General features: G+C 51.8%; 8 protein-coding genes across 8 annotated transcripts; all 8 read left to right on the top strand.

Annotated features, from left to right (window-relative positions):
* Nucleotides 1–436: 436 nt before the first annotated feature.
* DQ04_00271340 (glyceraldehyde 3-phosphate dehydrogenase) lies at nucleotides 437–1,378 on the top strand (the record flags this gene model as incomplete). Its single annotated transcript, XM_009308628.1, has 1 exon — nucleotides 437–1,378. One exon carries the CDS (start codon nucleotides 437–439, stop codon nucleotides 1,376–1,378), a length of 942 nt encoding a protein of 313 aa, XP_009306903.1.
* Nucleotides 1,379–1,993: 615 nt separating this feature from the next.
* Nucleotides 1,994–2,668, top strand: DQ04_00271330 (hypothetical protein; the record flags this gene model as incomplete). The annotated part of the gene is made up of 1 exon (XM_009308627.1): nucleotides 1,994–2,668. The coding sequence occupies one exon, from the start codon at nucleotides 1,994–1,996 to the stop codon at nucleotides 2,666–2,668; it is 675 nt and encodes a 224-aa protein (XP_009306902.1).
* Nucleotides 2,669–3,159: 491 nt separating this feature from the next.
* DQ04_00271320 (phospholipase c-like protein) lies at nucleotides 3,160–5,094 on the top strand (the record flags this gene model as incomplete). The annotated part of the gene is made up of 1 exon (XM_009308626.1): nucleotides 3,160–5,094. One exon carries the CDS (start codon nucleotides 3,160–3,162, stop codon nucleotides 5,092–5,094), a length of 1,935 nt encoding a protein of 644 aa, XP_009306901.1.
* Nucleotides 5,095–6,104: 1,010 nt separating this feature from the next.
* DQ04_00271310 (hypothetical protein) lies at nucleotides 6,105–7,058 on the top strand (the record flags this gene model as incomplete). Its single annotated transcript, XM_009308625.1, has 1 exon — nucleotides 6,105–7,058. The coding sequence occupies one exon, from the start codon at nucleotides 6,105–6,107 to the stop codon at nucleotides 7,056–7,058; it is 954 nt and encodes a 317-aa protein (XP_009306900.1).
* Nucleotides 7,059–7,590: 532 nt separating this feature from the next.
* On the top strand, nucleotides 7,591–8,187 carry DQ04_00271300 (hypothetical protein; the record flags this gene model as incomplete). Its single annotated transcript, XM_009308624.1, has 1 exon — nucleotides 7,591–8,187. The coding sequence occupies one exon, from the start codon at nucleotides 7,591–7,593 to the stop codon at nucleotides 8,185–8,187; it is 597 nt and encodes a 198-aa protein (XP_009306899.1).
* Nucleotides 8,188–8,389: 202 nt separating this feature from the next.
* DQ04_00271290 (hypothetical protein) lies at nucleotides 8,390–8,953 on the top strand (the record flags this gene model as incomplete). Its single annotated transcript, XM_009308623.1, has 1 exon — nucleotides 8,390–8,953. The coding sequence occupies one exon, from the start codon at nucleotides 8,390–8,392 to the stop codon at nucleotides 8,951–8,953; it is 564 nt and encodes a 187-aa protein (XP_009306898.1).
* A 200-nt stretch (nucleotides 8,954–9,153) lies between these two features.
* DQ04_00271280 (hypothetical protein) lies at nucleotides 9,154–10,554 on the top strand (the record flags this gene model as incomplete). The annotated part of the gene is made up of 1 exon (XM_009308622.1): nucleotides 9,154–10,554. One exon carries the CDS (start codon nucleotides 9,154–9,156, stop codon nucleotides 10,552–10,554), a length of 1,401 nt encoding a protein of 466 aa, XP_009306897.1.
* Nucleotides 10,555–10,915: 361 nt separating this feature from the next.
* DQ04_00271270 (putative mitogen-activated protein kinase 5, putative,protein kinase) lies at nucleotides 10,916–12,094 on the top strand (the record flags this gene model as incomplete). The annotated part of the gene is made up of 1 exon (XM_009308621.1): nucleotides 10,916–12,094. The coding sequence occupies one exon, from the start codon at nucleotides 10,916–10,918 to the stop codon at nucleotides 12,092–12,094; it is 1,179 nt and encodes a 392-aa protein (XP_009306896.1).
* Between the last annotated feature and the right edge of the window lie 447 nt (nucleotides 12,095–12,541).

The following is a 12,541-nucleotide window of genomic DNA, read 5'->3' as shown; positions in this document are numbered from 1 at the left end:
CTGGTCTCTCATATCCGATGAGCTCTCATTGATGTTAGGAGTAACTCCGCGAGGAACCGGTCAACCGTTGTGCCTCCGCAATTCTTCTTGTTTTACGTTTTTCAAAAGCACTTTGGTAAGAAGTGGAGGGGGGAGGGGGAACACGACGACGCAATGGGAAATGGGCATGCGATGCCCCAGAAGTAAGCCTATTTTGAACGCGCTGTGCCATTGTGGTGGCGGTGGCGCTGGCGGCGGTGGAGACGCATTTTCTTACTGTGCCTCCGTCGTCTGCCTCTCTCTTTCCCTTCCTCTCCGTCCCTTTGCATGACTGCGTGGTGCTGCATTACCCCTCATTTTTCCCATATCTTCGTCCCCCCTTACATACACACGCACGTGCACTGGAAGAAAGCCTCATTGCTCATCTATTAACAACACCAACAACAACTAAACTGATATGCCCATCAAGGTCGGTATCAACGGCTTCGGCCGCATTGGCCGCATGGTCTTCCAGGCGCTCTGCGAGATGGGTCTCCTCGGCACGGAGATCGATGTCGTGGCGGTGGTCGACATGAACACGGACGCCGAGTACTTCGCGTACCAGATGAAGTACGACACGGTGCACGGCAAGTTCCGCCACACGGTGACGACGGCGAAGAGCAACCCTTCGGTGGCGAAGGACGACATGCTGGTTGTCAACGGGCACCGCATCCTGTGCGTGAAGGCCCAGCGCAACCCCGCGGACCTGCCGTGGGGCAAGCTCGGTGTCGACTACGTGATTGAGTCGACGGGTCTGTTCACGGTCAAGAAGGCGGCGGAGGGCCACCTGCGCGGTGGCGCTAAGAAGGTCGTCATCAGCGCCCCCGCCTCCGGCGGTGCCAAGACGTTCGTGATGGGCGTCAACCACCACGAGTACAAGCCCAGCGAGCACCACGTGGTGTCGAACGCCTCATGCACGACGAACTGCCTTGCACCCCTCGTGCACGTCCTGGTGAAGGAGGGCTTCGGTGTGGCGACAGGCCTCATGACGACGATCCACTCCTACACGGCGACTCAGAAGACGGTCGACGGTGTGTCGATCAAGGACTGGCGTGGTGGGCGTGCGGCCGCGATGAACATCATCCCGAGCACGACAGGTGCTGCGAAGGCGGTGGGCATGGTGATCCCGAGCACGCAGGGCAAGCTNGATCAAGGACTGGCGTGGTGGGCGTGCGGCCGCGATGAACATCATCCCGAGCACGACAGGTGCTGCGAAGGCGGTGGGCATGGTGATCCCGAGCACGCAGGGCAAGCTGACAGGCATGTCGTTCCGCGTGCCGACGCCAGACGTGTCGGTGGTGGACCTCACCTTCACCGCGACGCGCGACACGAGCATCAAGGAGATCGATGCCGCCCTTAAGCGCGCGTCCAAGACGTACATGAAGGGCATCCTTGGCTACACGGATGAGGAGCTTGTGAGCACCGACTTCATCAATGACAACCGCAGCTCCATCTACGACGCCAAGGCGACGCTGCAGAACAACCTGCCCAACGAGCGCCGCTTCTTCAAGCTCGTGTCATGGTACGACAACGAATGGGGCTACTCCCACCGTGTGGTCGACCTTGTCCGCCACATGGCCGCGAAGGACCGCGTCTCGAAGCTGTAGGTCGCGGCAGCACTGGTCTCTCATATCCGATGAGCTCTCATTGATGTTAGGAGTAACTCCGCGAGGAACCGGTCAACCGTTGTGCCTCCGCAATTCTTCTTGTTTTACGTTTTTCAAAAGCACTTTGGTAAGAAGTGGACGGGGGAGGGGGAACACGACGACGCAATGGGAAATGGGCATGCGATGCCCCAGAAGTAAGCCTATTTTGAACGCGCTGTGCCATTGTGGTGGGGTATTTTCGTACTCTGGCTCTTGGTTAGGTTTTATACTATGAAATGTGATGTGTTGCTTACTTCTTTTTTTTTGTTGTTTTATTTTTTTAGGACGGTTTCTGTTATTTAGTGTTTGGGGTGGTTAGTTGTTGTGCGATGCGTCGGACGCCCACTCTGCGTTGGACGTTTTCAAACAACACGGGGCAGTACAGCCCACCTGTGTACATGCCGTTGGAGTACGCTAGTCGCGTGACAAATCAGAAGCAGCTAGTGTTTACTCACCCAAGAGACCCAAAATATGGGTGGAACACACATGTAGAGGAGTTAGCCTCGCTTCACCCTGGTATTTTCGGTCGTGGCCGTCGCACTCCGCAGTTGAATTGGTACAACCGTGGTGGGATCGTGTGTGAAATTCCTCCTGTCCCTGTTTATCGCTCGCATATATGGTGCCAGGGTCACTCGCATTTTATTTTGCAACATCCGAAGATTTTTATTAAATGCCCTCCCGGTGAGGTGGTGTGTTGCAAGTGGTGCCGTCTAAAGTTTATTAACATGGCAACAGAAGACGACAATGACGAGGACTGGCAGGAGGAGGAGCACAAAATAGCAACAACACCGGAGTCTCCATCAGATTTGATGCAGCCGATCCGTGATATTGGAGGCGTTCTACGTGAGTGCCCGTTCCAGGATGGTAAGGACCCGGACCCCTACGTATACCGCGCTGTGTTTGATCCCGAGCGATATCGGTGGAAACACCCCCATCACAAGTATGAAACGCACCCTGCGTATGCTGATTCCAAGGGTACAGGTGAAGGCGGTGCAGCGCACTAGTGGAGGGAATTTTTTACCTGTGTGTCTGTGTTTGGATGGACTTGAAAAATGGGGCTAGAGATCCATTCATTACTTGGTCTTGTTTATAGCTGGGGAGAAGGGAATGATGTTTAGTGGGGCATGTGGGTCTTATGCTGAAGCTAGAGGAAGTATATTGCTGGGGGGAGTTAGGGGAGTCTAGTTTTAGTGAGAAACAGTAGCTGTCTGTTCAGGCGTGGCAGCTGCGTGGGGGGACGTGAATCCCTTAGAATGTAGTGCGAATAGAAGCTAGTGGACTATTCCAAAGAGATATGTCTTGGTATTGCTTAAGGAATCAATATGTGAAATAGGCAGAGTGGTTGCAACGTGTATCTTTTATTCTCTTTTTTTTTCACTTCTCTTGTTTCGGCGTGTGCATTTGCTTTTGCGATTTTCTAAAAATTTCGAGGTCCTTATCAGGGAAGGCTCTTGTGGTAGTGGTGGCGTTGGTGGGGCAGTGCGTGTTTGAGGCAATGGCGAAGAATGTTCTGCGACTTCCCACCTACTCGGAAGAAGTGCCGGGCGCAGATGCCATGGTAAAAGCGCTGCGCGCCGGAATGCCTATAGACCGCTTAGATTCGAGATTCCATGTGCACAGCCGCACCCTCAGTATTGTGGGAAACAACGGAGGGCTGCAGTACTCTCCATCAAAAAAGCGGGGCAAGCAGGTGATTTTGTTTACTGACCTTCTCGAAATCTCTAGGGAGGAGCCCTACGCGCAGACATACCAGAAGGCGCGACTACTGCCGACAGAAAAAACAATTGTTAACGTACGCAGCAGCAACGGTAAGCATTGGCGGCTTGTCTTTCACACCACTGAAGAGTGCAATGCGTGGTTTAACGCCATCGGTTTTATTCTGCAGAGTCGACTACCTACTACCCAAACGACCGGTGTTGACTCACGTATTCGGTCCATGTGGGACCGCGCGGATGGCAACCTCGACGGAAAACTTTCGCTGAAGGAGGTGAAGCAACTACTCACACGACTCAGTTTTGGTTCTGTGGGAGATAAAAAATTACGACATGTGTTTGAGCAATGCGACACGTCTGGTGATGGCAGCTTGGACCTGGAGGAGTTTCGGCGTCTCTACATGCTTCTCATTGATAGACCGGAGCTCCGCAGCATCTTTGAGGCCCACGCGATTCACAATTCAGATGAGGGCATGACCTTGAGTGAGTTTGAGGCATTTTTAAAGAAGCAAGGCGATCCACCGGGGTTTGGGCGTGAGCAGTTCAAGAGGTTCGGAATAGCCCTGGATAAGTATCTTTCATTTACTCTTTTTGTAGTATTTCTCCTCGACTTTGTGCGAAACTCCGCGATACACCCCTGCGCTACGACGGTGGTGGACGACATGAACCACCCGCTGTGTCACTACTTCATCAACAGCTCACACAATACATATCTAACAGGGAACCAGTTGGGATCATCCAGCTCTGTGGCGATGTACAGGGAGGCATTGATGGCTGGATGCCGCTGCGTGGAGGTGGACTGCTGGGACGGCCCCAACAACGACCCAATCGTATACCACGGCTACACCTATACATCGAAAATACGTTTTGAGGATGTGATTGAGTCCATCAACGAGCACGCTTTTGTGGTTTCAGAGTACCCTGTTATTCTTTCGCTTGAGGTTCACACATCCCCAGAGCAAAGCAGGGTAATGGCGGAAATATTACAACGGGTCATGGGGGAAAAGCTGCTGATGGCAGAGGACATTGGGAATGTGGTGTTCACACCCAAAGGATTGCGCAAGCGTTTCTTGGTGAAGTGGGAAATGCTTGACAAGGAGTTTGAGAACAGTGCAGAGGAGGCCGAGGAAGGGGAGGGGGATGGTGTTGTGGCACCCTCGCAGCGCATCCATGCCACCTCCTGCCCTGAGCTCAGCCGCTGCGTCAGCGTCGGTATTTGGCGAACACAAAACTGGGGCAAGGATGCGGGGCCGCACATGGTTCAAAGCTTCACCGAAGTTAAGGTGCGTGAACTTGCTAAGACAGGAAAGGAGAACCTTCAGCTGCAGAACACGCGGATGCTCTCGCGGGTGTATCCGAAGGGAACGCGGGTCGACTCTTCTAATTACGATCCCATGACACCTTGGTTGCTCGGGTGCCACATGGTTGCCCTCAATTTCCAGACGTGGGACGAGCCCCATCGCATGAACGACGGTATGTTTCTGCAGAATGGGCGGGGCGGCTACGTTCTCAAACCGGCCTTCTTGGTTTACCCCGAACGGGGTTTGTCTTCCAAGCATTACACGTTGCGTGTGACAGTTGTGTGTGGGGCGCAACTTCCACGGCCTGGGCTAAAGAAGAAAGGTGATGCTGTGGATCCATATGTCAAACTAAAGATTGTGGGCGAAACTACAAAGAGCTCGGTGCAAACAAAAACAGTGTNCCATATGTCAAACTAAAGATTGTGGGCGAAACTACAAAGAGCTCGGTGCAAACAAAAACAGTGTGGAACAATGGGCTAAAGCCTGTATGGGATGAAACGTTCGAATTGAGCGGCACCTGTGTGGAGCTTGATATATTGACAATCCGCGTGATGGACGCAAACCTAAACAGTGACACGGAGGTTTGCGATGCTAACATACCTGTTCGGTTGTTGCGCAACGGATATCGCGCAGTGCCGATGCGGCTCTGTGCGAGTGGAATCGCGTTACAATCCGCAACAGTACTGTGCTATTTCAAGCTCACCCTTGAGGGCGGACAAGAGAAACTGCCTGATACAAATGGTTTGTCGTCGTTTGGGTGTTGCTAATGACTGTCACGGCTTGGTGTGGATATATATATATATATATATATATATATATTGATTTATATATTTATATATTGATATAGTTCTAATTGTGCCGGTGTGGGAGCTTACGAAGAGCGAAAAAAAGACAGATGTATGTCTTGTTCGTTTCCACCTCCTAATCACCAGACAGCTGTTTGTTCCCATCGCTTCTTTTCGTGAGAGTCCGCGGAAGGAATGCTGTAGCCTTCCTGCTTCTATACTGAAAGCGGTTATATGTTTCTTGTCCCATTCGTCTGCGCAAGGTTGGTGCGGAGTGTAAGTTATAAAGGCCCATCTAACCCAATCCCCTCAGCTTCGCTCTGAAGGCGTATTGAGGGCACATTGAGCACCTCCCTTTCGTTAATGCTGTTGTTGGTTGTTGAGAACGAGAGGTATTGCAAGACTCTCTTTTGTGGAGATTGTTCTAAATATAGAGGCTGTTTTATTTGATAGAGGAAAGTGGGGTCGAAGAGCAACATGTCTCACTTCTCCCTTTTTTTCCCCCGTTTTTGTTTCTGTTTTTCTTTTTTTTTCCTTTGAAAAAGGAAACAGTGGGGCGTAGACTATTCCTCCTTCGTGCTACATTCTTTTGTAGTTGCTTCCCGCTCAAGTTGCTTAGCTGAAGCGGAGCCGTGAAAGTTGATGTCCCCTTTCCTCGTTGTCGTCGTTACCGTCCTTCTGTCGCTTGCCGTGAATGTTAAGGCCGTGGATGGCGACATTGAATGCGGTANCGCGATGGCATGTTTCCCGTGGGCGGGGGAACAAGAGGGGTCGCCGTGCATTCGCGGCCAACGAATGAACCTTCGCTTTATGCTGGACGTTGCGCAGGAGAACCTTGACATGGAAGGTGGTGCGAATACGACCGTAGTGTACGGATTCTGCCCTATTGTCGACCGCCTCGAGACCTTTTCGCTGGCGTATGCACCTGAATTGGTGAGTGTCTACGACAAAGACGGCGTACAGACTCTTACGCGTTCGATTGGTAGAAAATATCTTTCTGTGTATGGGTTTGGTATGTCGAATAGTACTTTTTTTCCTCAGAAAGGCGTCTCCGCGGGTGCAGTACTTATCGCAATGAATGGAAGTACATTATGTGGCTCCTACCGTTCAGTGGCGCTGGTACATACCTTGACACTGGACATCGGCTTCTACAAGGGAATGTTTAACTACATTGGGGCCACGGAACGCTCCCAATCGCCTGTAAAGAGTGACGACTCAACCAAGAACGGTGCATCCGGCAGTCTTGAGAACTCTCTTTTCGAGGCAGATGAAGTCGTGGTGCAGCCTGCAATGGTTGGATTCCGTCCAACCTGCGACGCCAATGATGTGTGTCTCTTTGATCCAAATAGTGTTTGCGTGGGGTCGATTGTGGGAAAGAAGAACTGCGCGACTTGTTACAGATCTCCCACAGAGATACACAATGCCCGTCTTAGTGTGTGGACGTCGTACTACGGGACGGACTTTAAGGGTCGTCCGATGCGGAGCAGTGGTTTGAACCCCTTGAATTACCAGCAGTTCGCAGGAAATGGGCTGTTCAATGATATATCACGTACCCTTGACTCTTTAAGAGAAGGAAATCTCGATGCCCTCGGGTAGGAAATCGGTAAATACTCTGCAAGTCTAAATAAATAGGACTCTGGTGCAGAATATAGGAATGGCTTCCGCAGATAAGTGACACTAATCATGCGATCGGTCTGTGGTCGTCTCCATATATTTGCGTCAGATATGAGGTGGGCTTGAAGCCAAGAAATGTATGACCACTCCAAATGTCATGAAAAGTTTTGCTTCGTTCTTCTGTTTTTATTATTGTTTCTTCTTGGAAGCTCCACAACTGTCCACTCCCGTTTGCGTCAGTGTCCCTTGGTGAATTGTTGCAGAGAAGTCGAGTCCTACTTGGGGCGGAGGGGGGGGGGAGTTGCCCACCTATGGTGTGACTCGCCCAAGATAACTTTTTCTTTTTTTTTTGTTCTTTACTGCAGCATTTTGTAAAATGCGCCTCACTCTTGTAGTTTTCATTGTGGCTTGTGCTGCCACCTTGGTCCTGCCAGGGGCGCGGAGCAACGAATGCAATGATGGCACGGCCTGCCAGCCGTGGGTGGCGGACAAACCGTGTTCCATAGGCCAAAGGATGGACCTCCGCTATGGCGCGCGGCACACTGGATCCGGCACCATGGGCGCGTTGGGGTTCTGCCCCATTGTAGATGAGTTGCAGGCATTTAACTTGACAGGAATGGGGTCGGTGCTTTCCAGCGTGCAAATGGGTGGGAACGCTTCCCTCATCGTCTACGGGCAAGGAAAAGCATCGAATCCAACGACGGAATACTCCAATGAGACGCTCTACGCGGAGGTTTCAGACAAGTGTAAGGTGGGGGAATTGGCAGTCGTCAATTTTTTGTTGTTTCGTTTGTCAATGACACTTGGACAATATACGTACGCAAGCAACACATCTTACCCGGAGAGTGCTGGATTTGAACCCACGTGTGATAAGCATGATCGGTGTCCGTATGTCTCCGATAGTGTTTGTATTGGACACAGTGGAAGTCGTAACTGCGCCAGGTGCTATTCAGCGGAGTCATTGAAATCAGCGCAGACGATCGTGTGGGCCTCATATTACGGTACGGACCGTGGTGGCAAGGTGTTCAGGAGCGGTGAGTCGAATCCAGCGCAGTTCCAGAAGTTTAGTATTGGTGCCTTGGATGCAATGGCGAGATTTATCGGTGAATAGCGGTGCACCACATTATTTCCGTGTGGTTAATTAACACGGAGGAAGCAATGTGGATACTGGGGTCTTGTGGTTGCAGTTTGGAGTGATTCCTTAGATGTTTTTGTTTATGTGTGTGAGTGTGTGCTTTATGGCGTTTTTTTTTCTCGTTTATCTTATCTCTCTGCTTCTATTCCTTTCCCGCAGGTGCAGACCGGCCCATGTCATGTCTAATATTATTCGGATGACCACGGCAGCCGTTGGACTTTGTGGCGCGGGAACAATCCTGTATCACAGATGCCTGGCCCGAAAGCCGCCTCTTGAACGCAACAGGGATCTTCTCCGCTTGGCAGCCGTAGCACTCTCCAGTGAGGTGGTTGATACTGTCCTGGTTCGTGATGAACAACTGCAGAAGCTCCTTCGAGGGTTTGTGAAGGATGTGTTTTTGCACCCAGATGTAGTGCAGGAAATTAAAGCGTACGTGAAGGAGGAGTTCACCAATAACGAGGCCACAGTTACCGCGCTGCGTAAGTTCATTGTTGAGGATATCATTTGTGACACGTGGGTTGCAGATGAACTGATCAGCATGGTGAAGGAGGCAGGCAAGGAGATTGTAGAGGACCCTGCGGTGCACCCCGGCCTCACGCTTCGATTAATCGGCTCCGCTGCGCAAGAGGGGCTGCAAACAAGCACATTCAAGGAGTCGCTGTGGCAGGCGCTGCGGGCGTCGTTGTGGCTCGCGTTCCTCGGGCCCCCGCCGGAGCACCTCGGCGTGTGGAGGGCGAAGTAAATGGGGGAACGCCGTGACAGCAGATACGCCAAGCAAAATACTACTGGGTTTCCTGTACACGTTCATAAACATACAGAGAATTGTTCATGAGCACACCTACAATGTTTGTCTTTTTGTTATTATTTGTTGTTTCGTTCTGTGTTGTTGTTTTTTCGTCCGTGTTGTTTTTGGTCTCATAAGCCTTCCCCTCTTGGTGTAGGATGGGTCGCTTCGGCGTCACTCTGTGCCTCGTCCCTCAGTCATGTGGACGCGGAGTGGAGTACCTGCCTGAGGATCAAGTAAAAGTCGCTTTGGGCAGTGCTCTTACTCGTGTCGACCGCGTGCTGAGCCATGCATCTCCCCATCGCATCGCCGGTGCTGTAGCGGATAGCGTACGCGCGGCTCCTGCATTTACACATCAGCTTAACATTCTTATTGACAACGGCAACTCCATGGAGACCCTGGTGCCGTTTCTGTGCGATATTACGGCGCAGCAGAGTAGTGATGATGAACTTCCATTGCAGTGTATGATATTTGCCTCTGACGAGGCGTCTGTAGTGTGCGAGATTCTCGGGAAGGAGGAGATGGGTTCGGTAAGAGACGTTGTGAAGGGAATGCGGCAGATTGTGCTGGTTGGCTTGAAATACAAGCAGCGAACGGTTACTCTGCTTGTTGTTGATCAGCTCTCCACAACCCTCATCGCTGCAATGCTGAACTCGGCTTGGTGTCACTTATGGCTTGTGCAGAGTGGCCATCAGGTGATTGAGCGTTCCGTGACAGTGTTGCGTGAAGCCGTCGCCGTGTGTGACGCGGCAAAGGACTTTCGCCACTCTCCTGATTCTGTTGTGACGGGACCAAGAGATATCGAGGCGTTGTTGCAAGCACGTGCATCATCAGATATGGAGGCGCAGCAGCTAGCTGCGTGGTGGCGGCAGTACACCCTCGGAGATGAAAGCGCTCCCTGTCAGGCCATTGCTGATGAAAATGTCGCACTGCGAACCGAACGTGCCCAGCTGCAGGCCCACTGGGCGCGGCGCGAGGAAGACTTCGCGAGACAGTTGAAGGAGACTGAGCATGAAATAGAACGTCTGAAGCAGGCACTCCAGGAGGCTGAGGCAAGCGCCACAGAGCTAGGGTCAAGGCTTGTTGAGAATAAAGAGGAGACCCGCGCCCAAAAGGAAGGCTTGACCGCGGAACAATCCGAGGGTGACAAGAGACTTCATCAGCTCCTTCAAGAGTACCACGATCGATTTGGAGAGCTAAAGGAGGAAAATATGCGAAATGTATTGGAGTTCCATGAGAGAGAGAAGGAATGGCAGGCGGAACTGCGGCGGGAGGCCGAAGGGCGTGAGATGCTCGCGGAGGAATGCCGCCAACTCCGCACCGTTGTGGCCGAGCAAGGTTCCAGCATGGATCTCGTCAAGGGGGCTCTCCAGGCCACCAGAGCGCTGCAGGAGCAGGAGATAGACGAGCTTTTGAACAAGGTGCGGGCCATATCTTCCGCGAGCACATCTGTTGGTCACCGCCGTGTCTCGCCCCGCCCAGTGGAACGCTCCGGCTTGCGTAATCGCATTCGAGTGTTGTCACCAGCTCCCATTATGAGGGGTACTGTTTCCCCATAAAGAAAGAAAGAGAGTGAGAGGAGACTTTTTTTTTTTTTTGAGAGGGAGAGAGAGACCCGCTGTTTCTTCCTGGCAGTGTCTTTCTTCTTTGGTTTGGTTTGTGGTGTGTTCTGTGCAAGTGGTCTGCCGTGCTTGGGCCATGTGTGAGTCGTCATTGTGTTCTCAAGTGTCTTTTCTTTTCGCTTATTACGCTGCTGGTGTCGCTGTTTTCTTTATTGCGGTTGTTGTTGAAAGTCTGTGTGACACCCCACTTCACTGAGCGCAGGTACACTCACACACACACAAACGCTACGCATAAATATCAGTACGTGTCCCCAATACACACATAAACACACATATCGGGAGTGAGGGGAAGATAGCAATGGCAGGGTCTGGGGAGACTTCTTCGGGCAACGGCGTGCAACTGGTGTGCGCTCAGCGGGGATGGAAGACGTACCGCGTGCGTGGACAAGTTTTTGAGGTGGAGGACCGCTACACGCTGACATCGGTCGCCGGCTACGGTGCCTACGGTGTGGTGTGCGGTGCGTTTGACAACATCACCTTTCGTGATGTGGCAATCAAACGCGTTGGTCATGTTTTTGAAGATTTAATCGATGGCCGACGTATTTGGCGAGAGATAGTCATTCACCGCGTCCTGCGGCAAAACGGCTGCCGTAACATGCTGAACCTCACGCGCATTGTCCCCCCTAGAGATGGTATCTCAGAATTCCGTGATTTATACATAGTTACTGATCTTTATGACACCGATTTGCACGCAACCATTCATCGTCTGAAGAACACATCCATTGAGGGACTGCGGCGTGTCATGGTGCGTGTGCTTCGCTGCTTGGCTGATATGCACTCGATGGGGATCATTCATCGGGACCTCAAACCCAGCAATATACTGTTGGGTGATGAACCTGATAGCGACAACGCCGTTGTGTGCGACTTTGGTCTCGCACGCGCTGGTGTTTTGGACCTAAATGAACCACTTGACCTCACGGATTACGTTGTCACCCGCTGGTATCGTCCACCTGAGCTCCTGTTGATGTGTCGGTATGGCTTGCCCATTGACCTATGGGCGATTGGCTGTATCATTGCTGAGTACTTGATGGAGCGACCACTATTTGGAGGCCGCGATTACGTTCATCAAATGCAATTAGTGATTTCTAGCATTCCTGTCACGGGTACAGAGTTCATCGAGAGTGCCAGTCCCGGGGCGATGGTGTTCCTGAATGATGTCGTGAAGAAGTATAAGAACACGAGGCCACTAGAACAGGTGCTAGTGGCATTACCACCTGACGGCCTTGACTTGGTGACGAAGCTTCTCGTTTTTGAACCAAGTAAACGATTGACAGCGCTGCAGGCGCTTCAGCACCCATTCTTCGATTCTGTCGGTGGTGAAGGGACGACTGAGTGCACACAACCGCCAAAAATGGACTTATCATTCGATTTGCACGCTGAAATATCGGAGCCGCAGCTGCGGCGGGTCATTTGGGCGGAGGTGATGTACTATCAGCTGCTTGAGGCAAAGGAGAAGAAAATGAGCAGGTACCACTGAGGACGGAATGAAAACAGGGAGTGAGGAAAAGAAAAAGAGTGCAACCAAGAGTGGCCGCTGGTTTCAGCGATAATTGTTTAACCAGTTTTCGTTGTTGCTTTGGTGGCTTTTTCTTTTCTTCATTTCACACTCTTGGGTTGTGTTTCGAGACTCTTGTAGAGTGCACCGGAGGCCGGAGGTGGAGACGCTGTCACACCGGTCTCGTTCTCCGCTCTCTCTGCCCTCTGCCCTCCCTCTCTCTCTCTCTGTGTGTGTGTGTGTGTGCTTCTCTGCCATGTGGATTATATTGGTGGCCGAAAGTGGAAAGAGAGAGACAGAGAGAGGGAGGGAGGGAGGGAGAGAGAGACGATGCGCTTGCGTGTATGGAGGGGAAGAATGGAGTGAAAGGAAGCGGATGGCTGTAGTAATTGGTGCGCTTCTTCATTGTATAACGCAAAAAAAAAAAAA

The sequence above is a fragment of the Trypanosoma grayi genome (assembly GCF_000691245.1).
Source record: "Trypanosoma grayi strain ANR4 Tgr_27_V1, whole genome shotgun sequence".
NCBI lineage: Eukaryota > Euglenozoa > Kinetoplastea > Trypanosomatida > Trypanosomatidae > Trypanosoma > Trypanosoma grayi.
The sequence above is the reverse complement of the archived record's forward strand: the minus strand, read 5'-3'. Positions and strand labels throughout refer to the sequence as shown.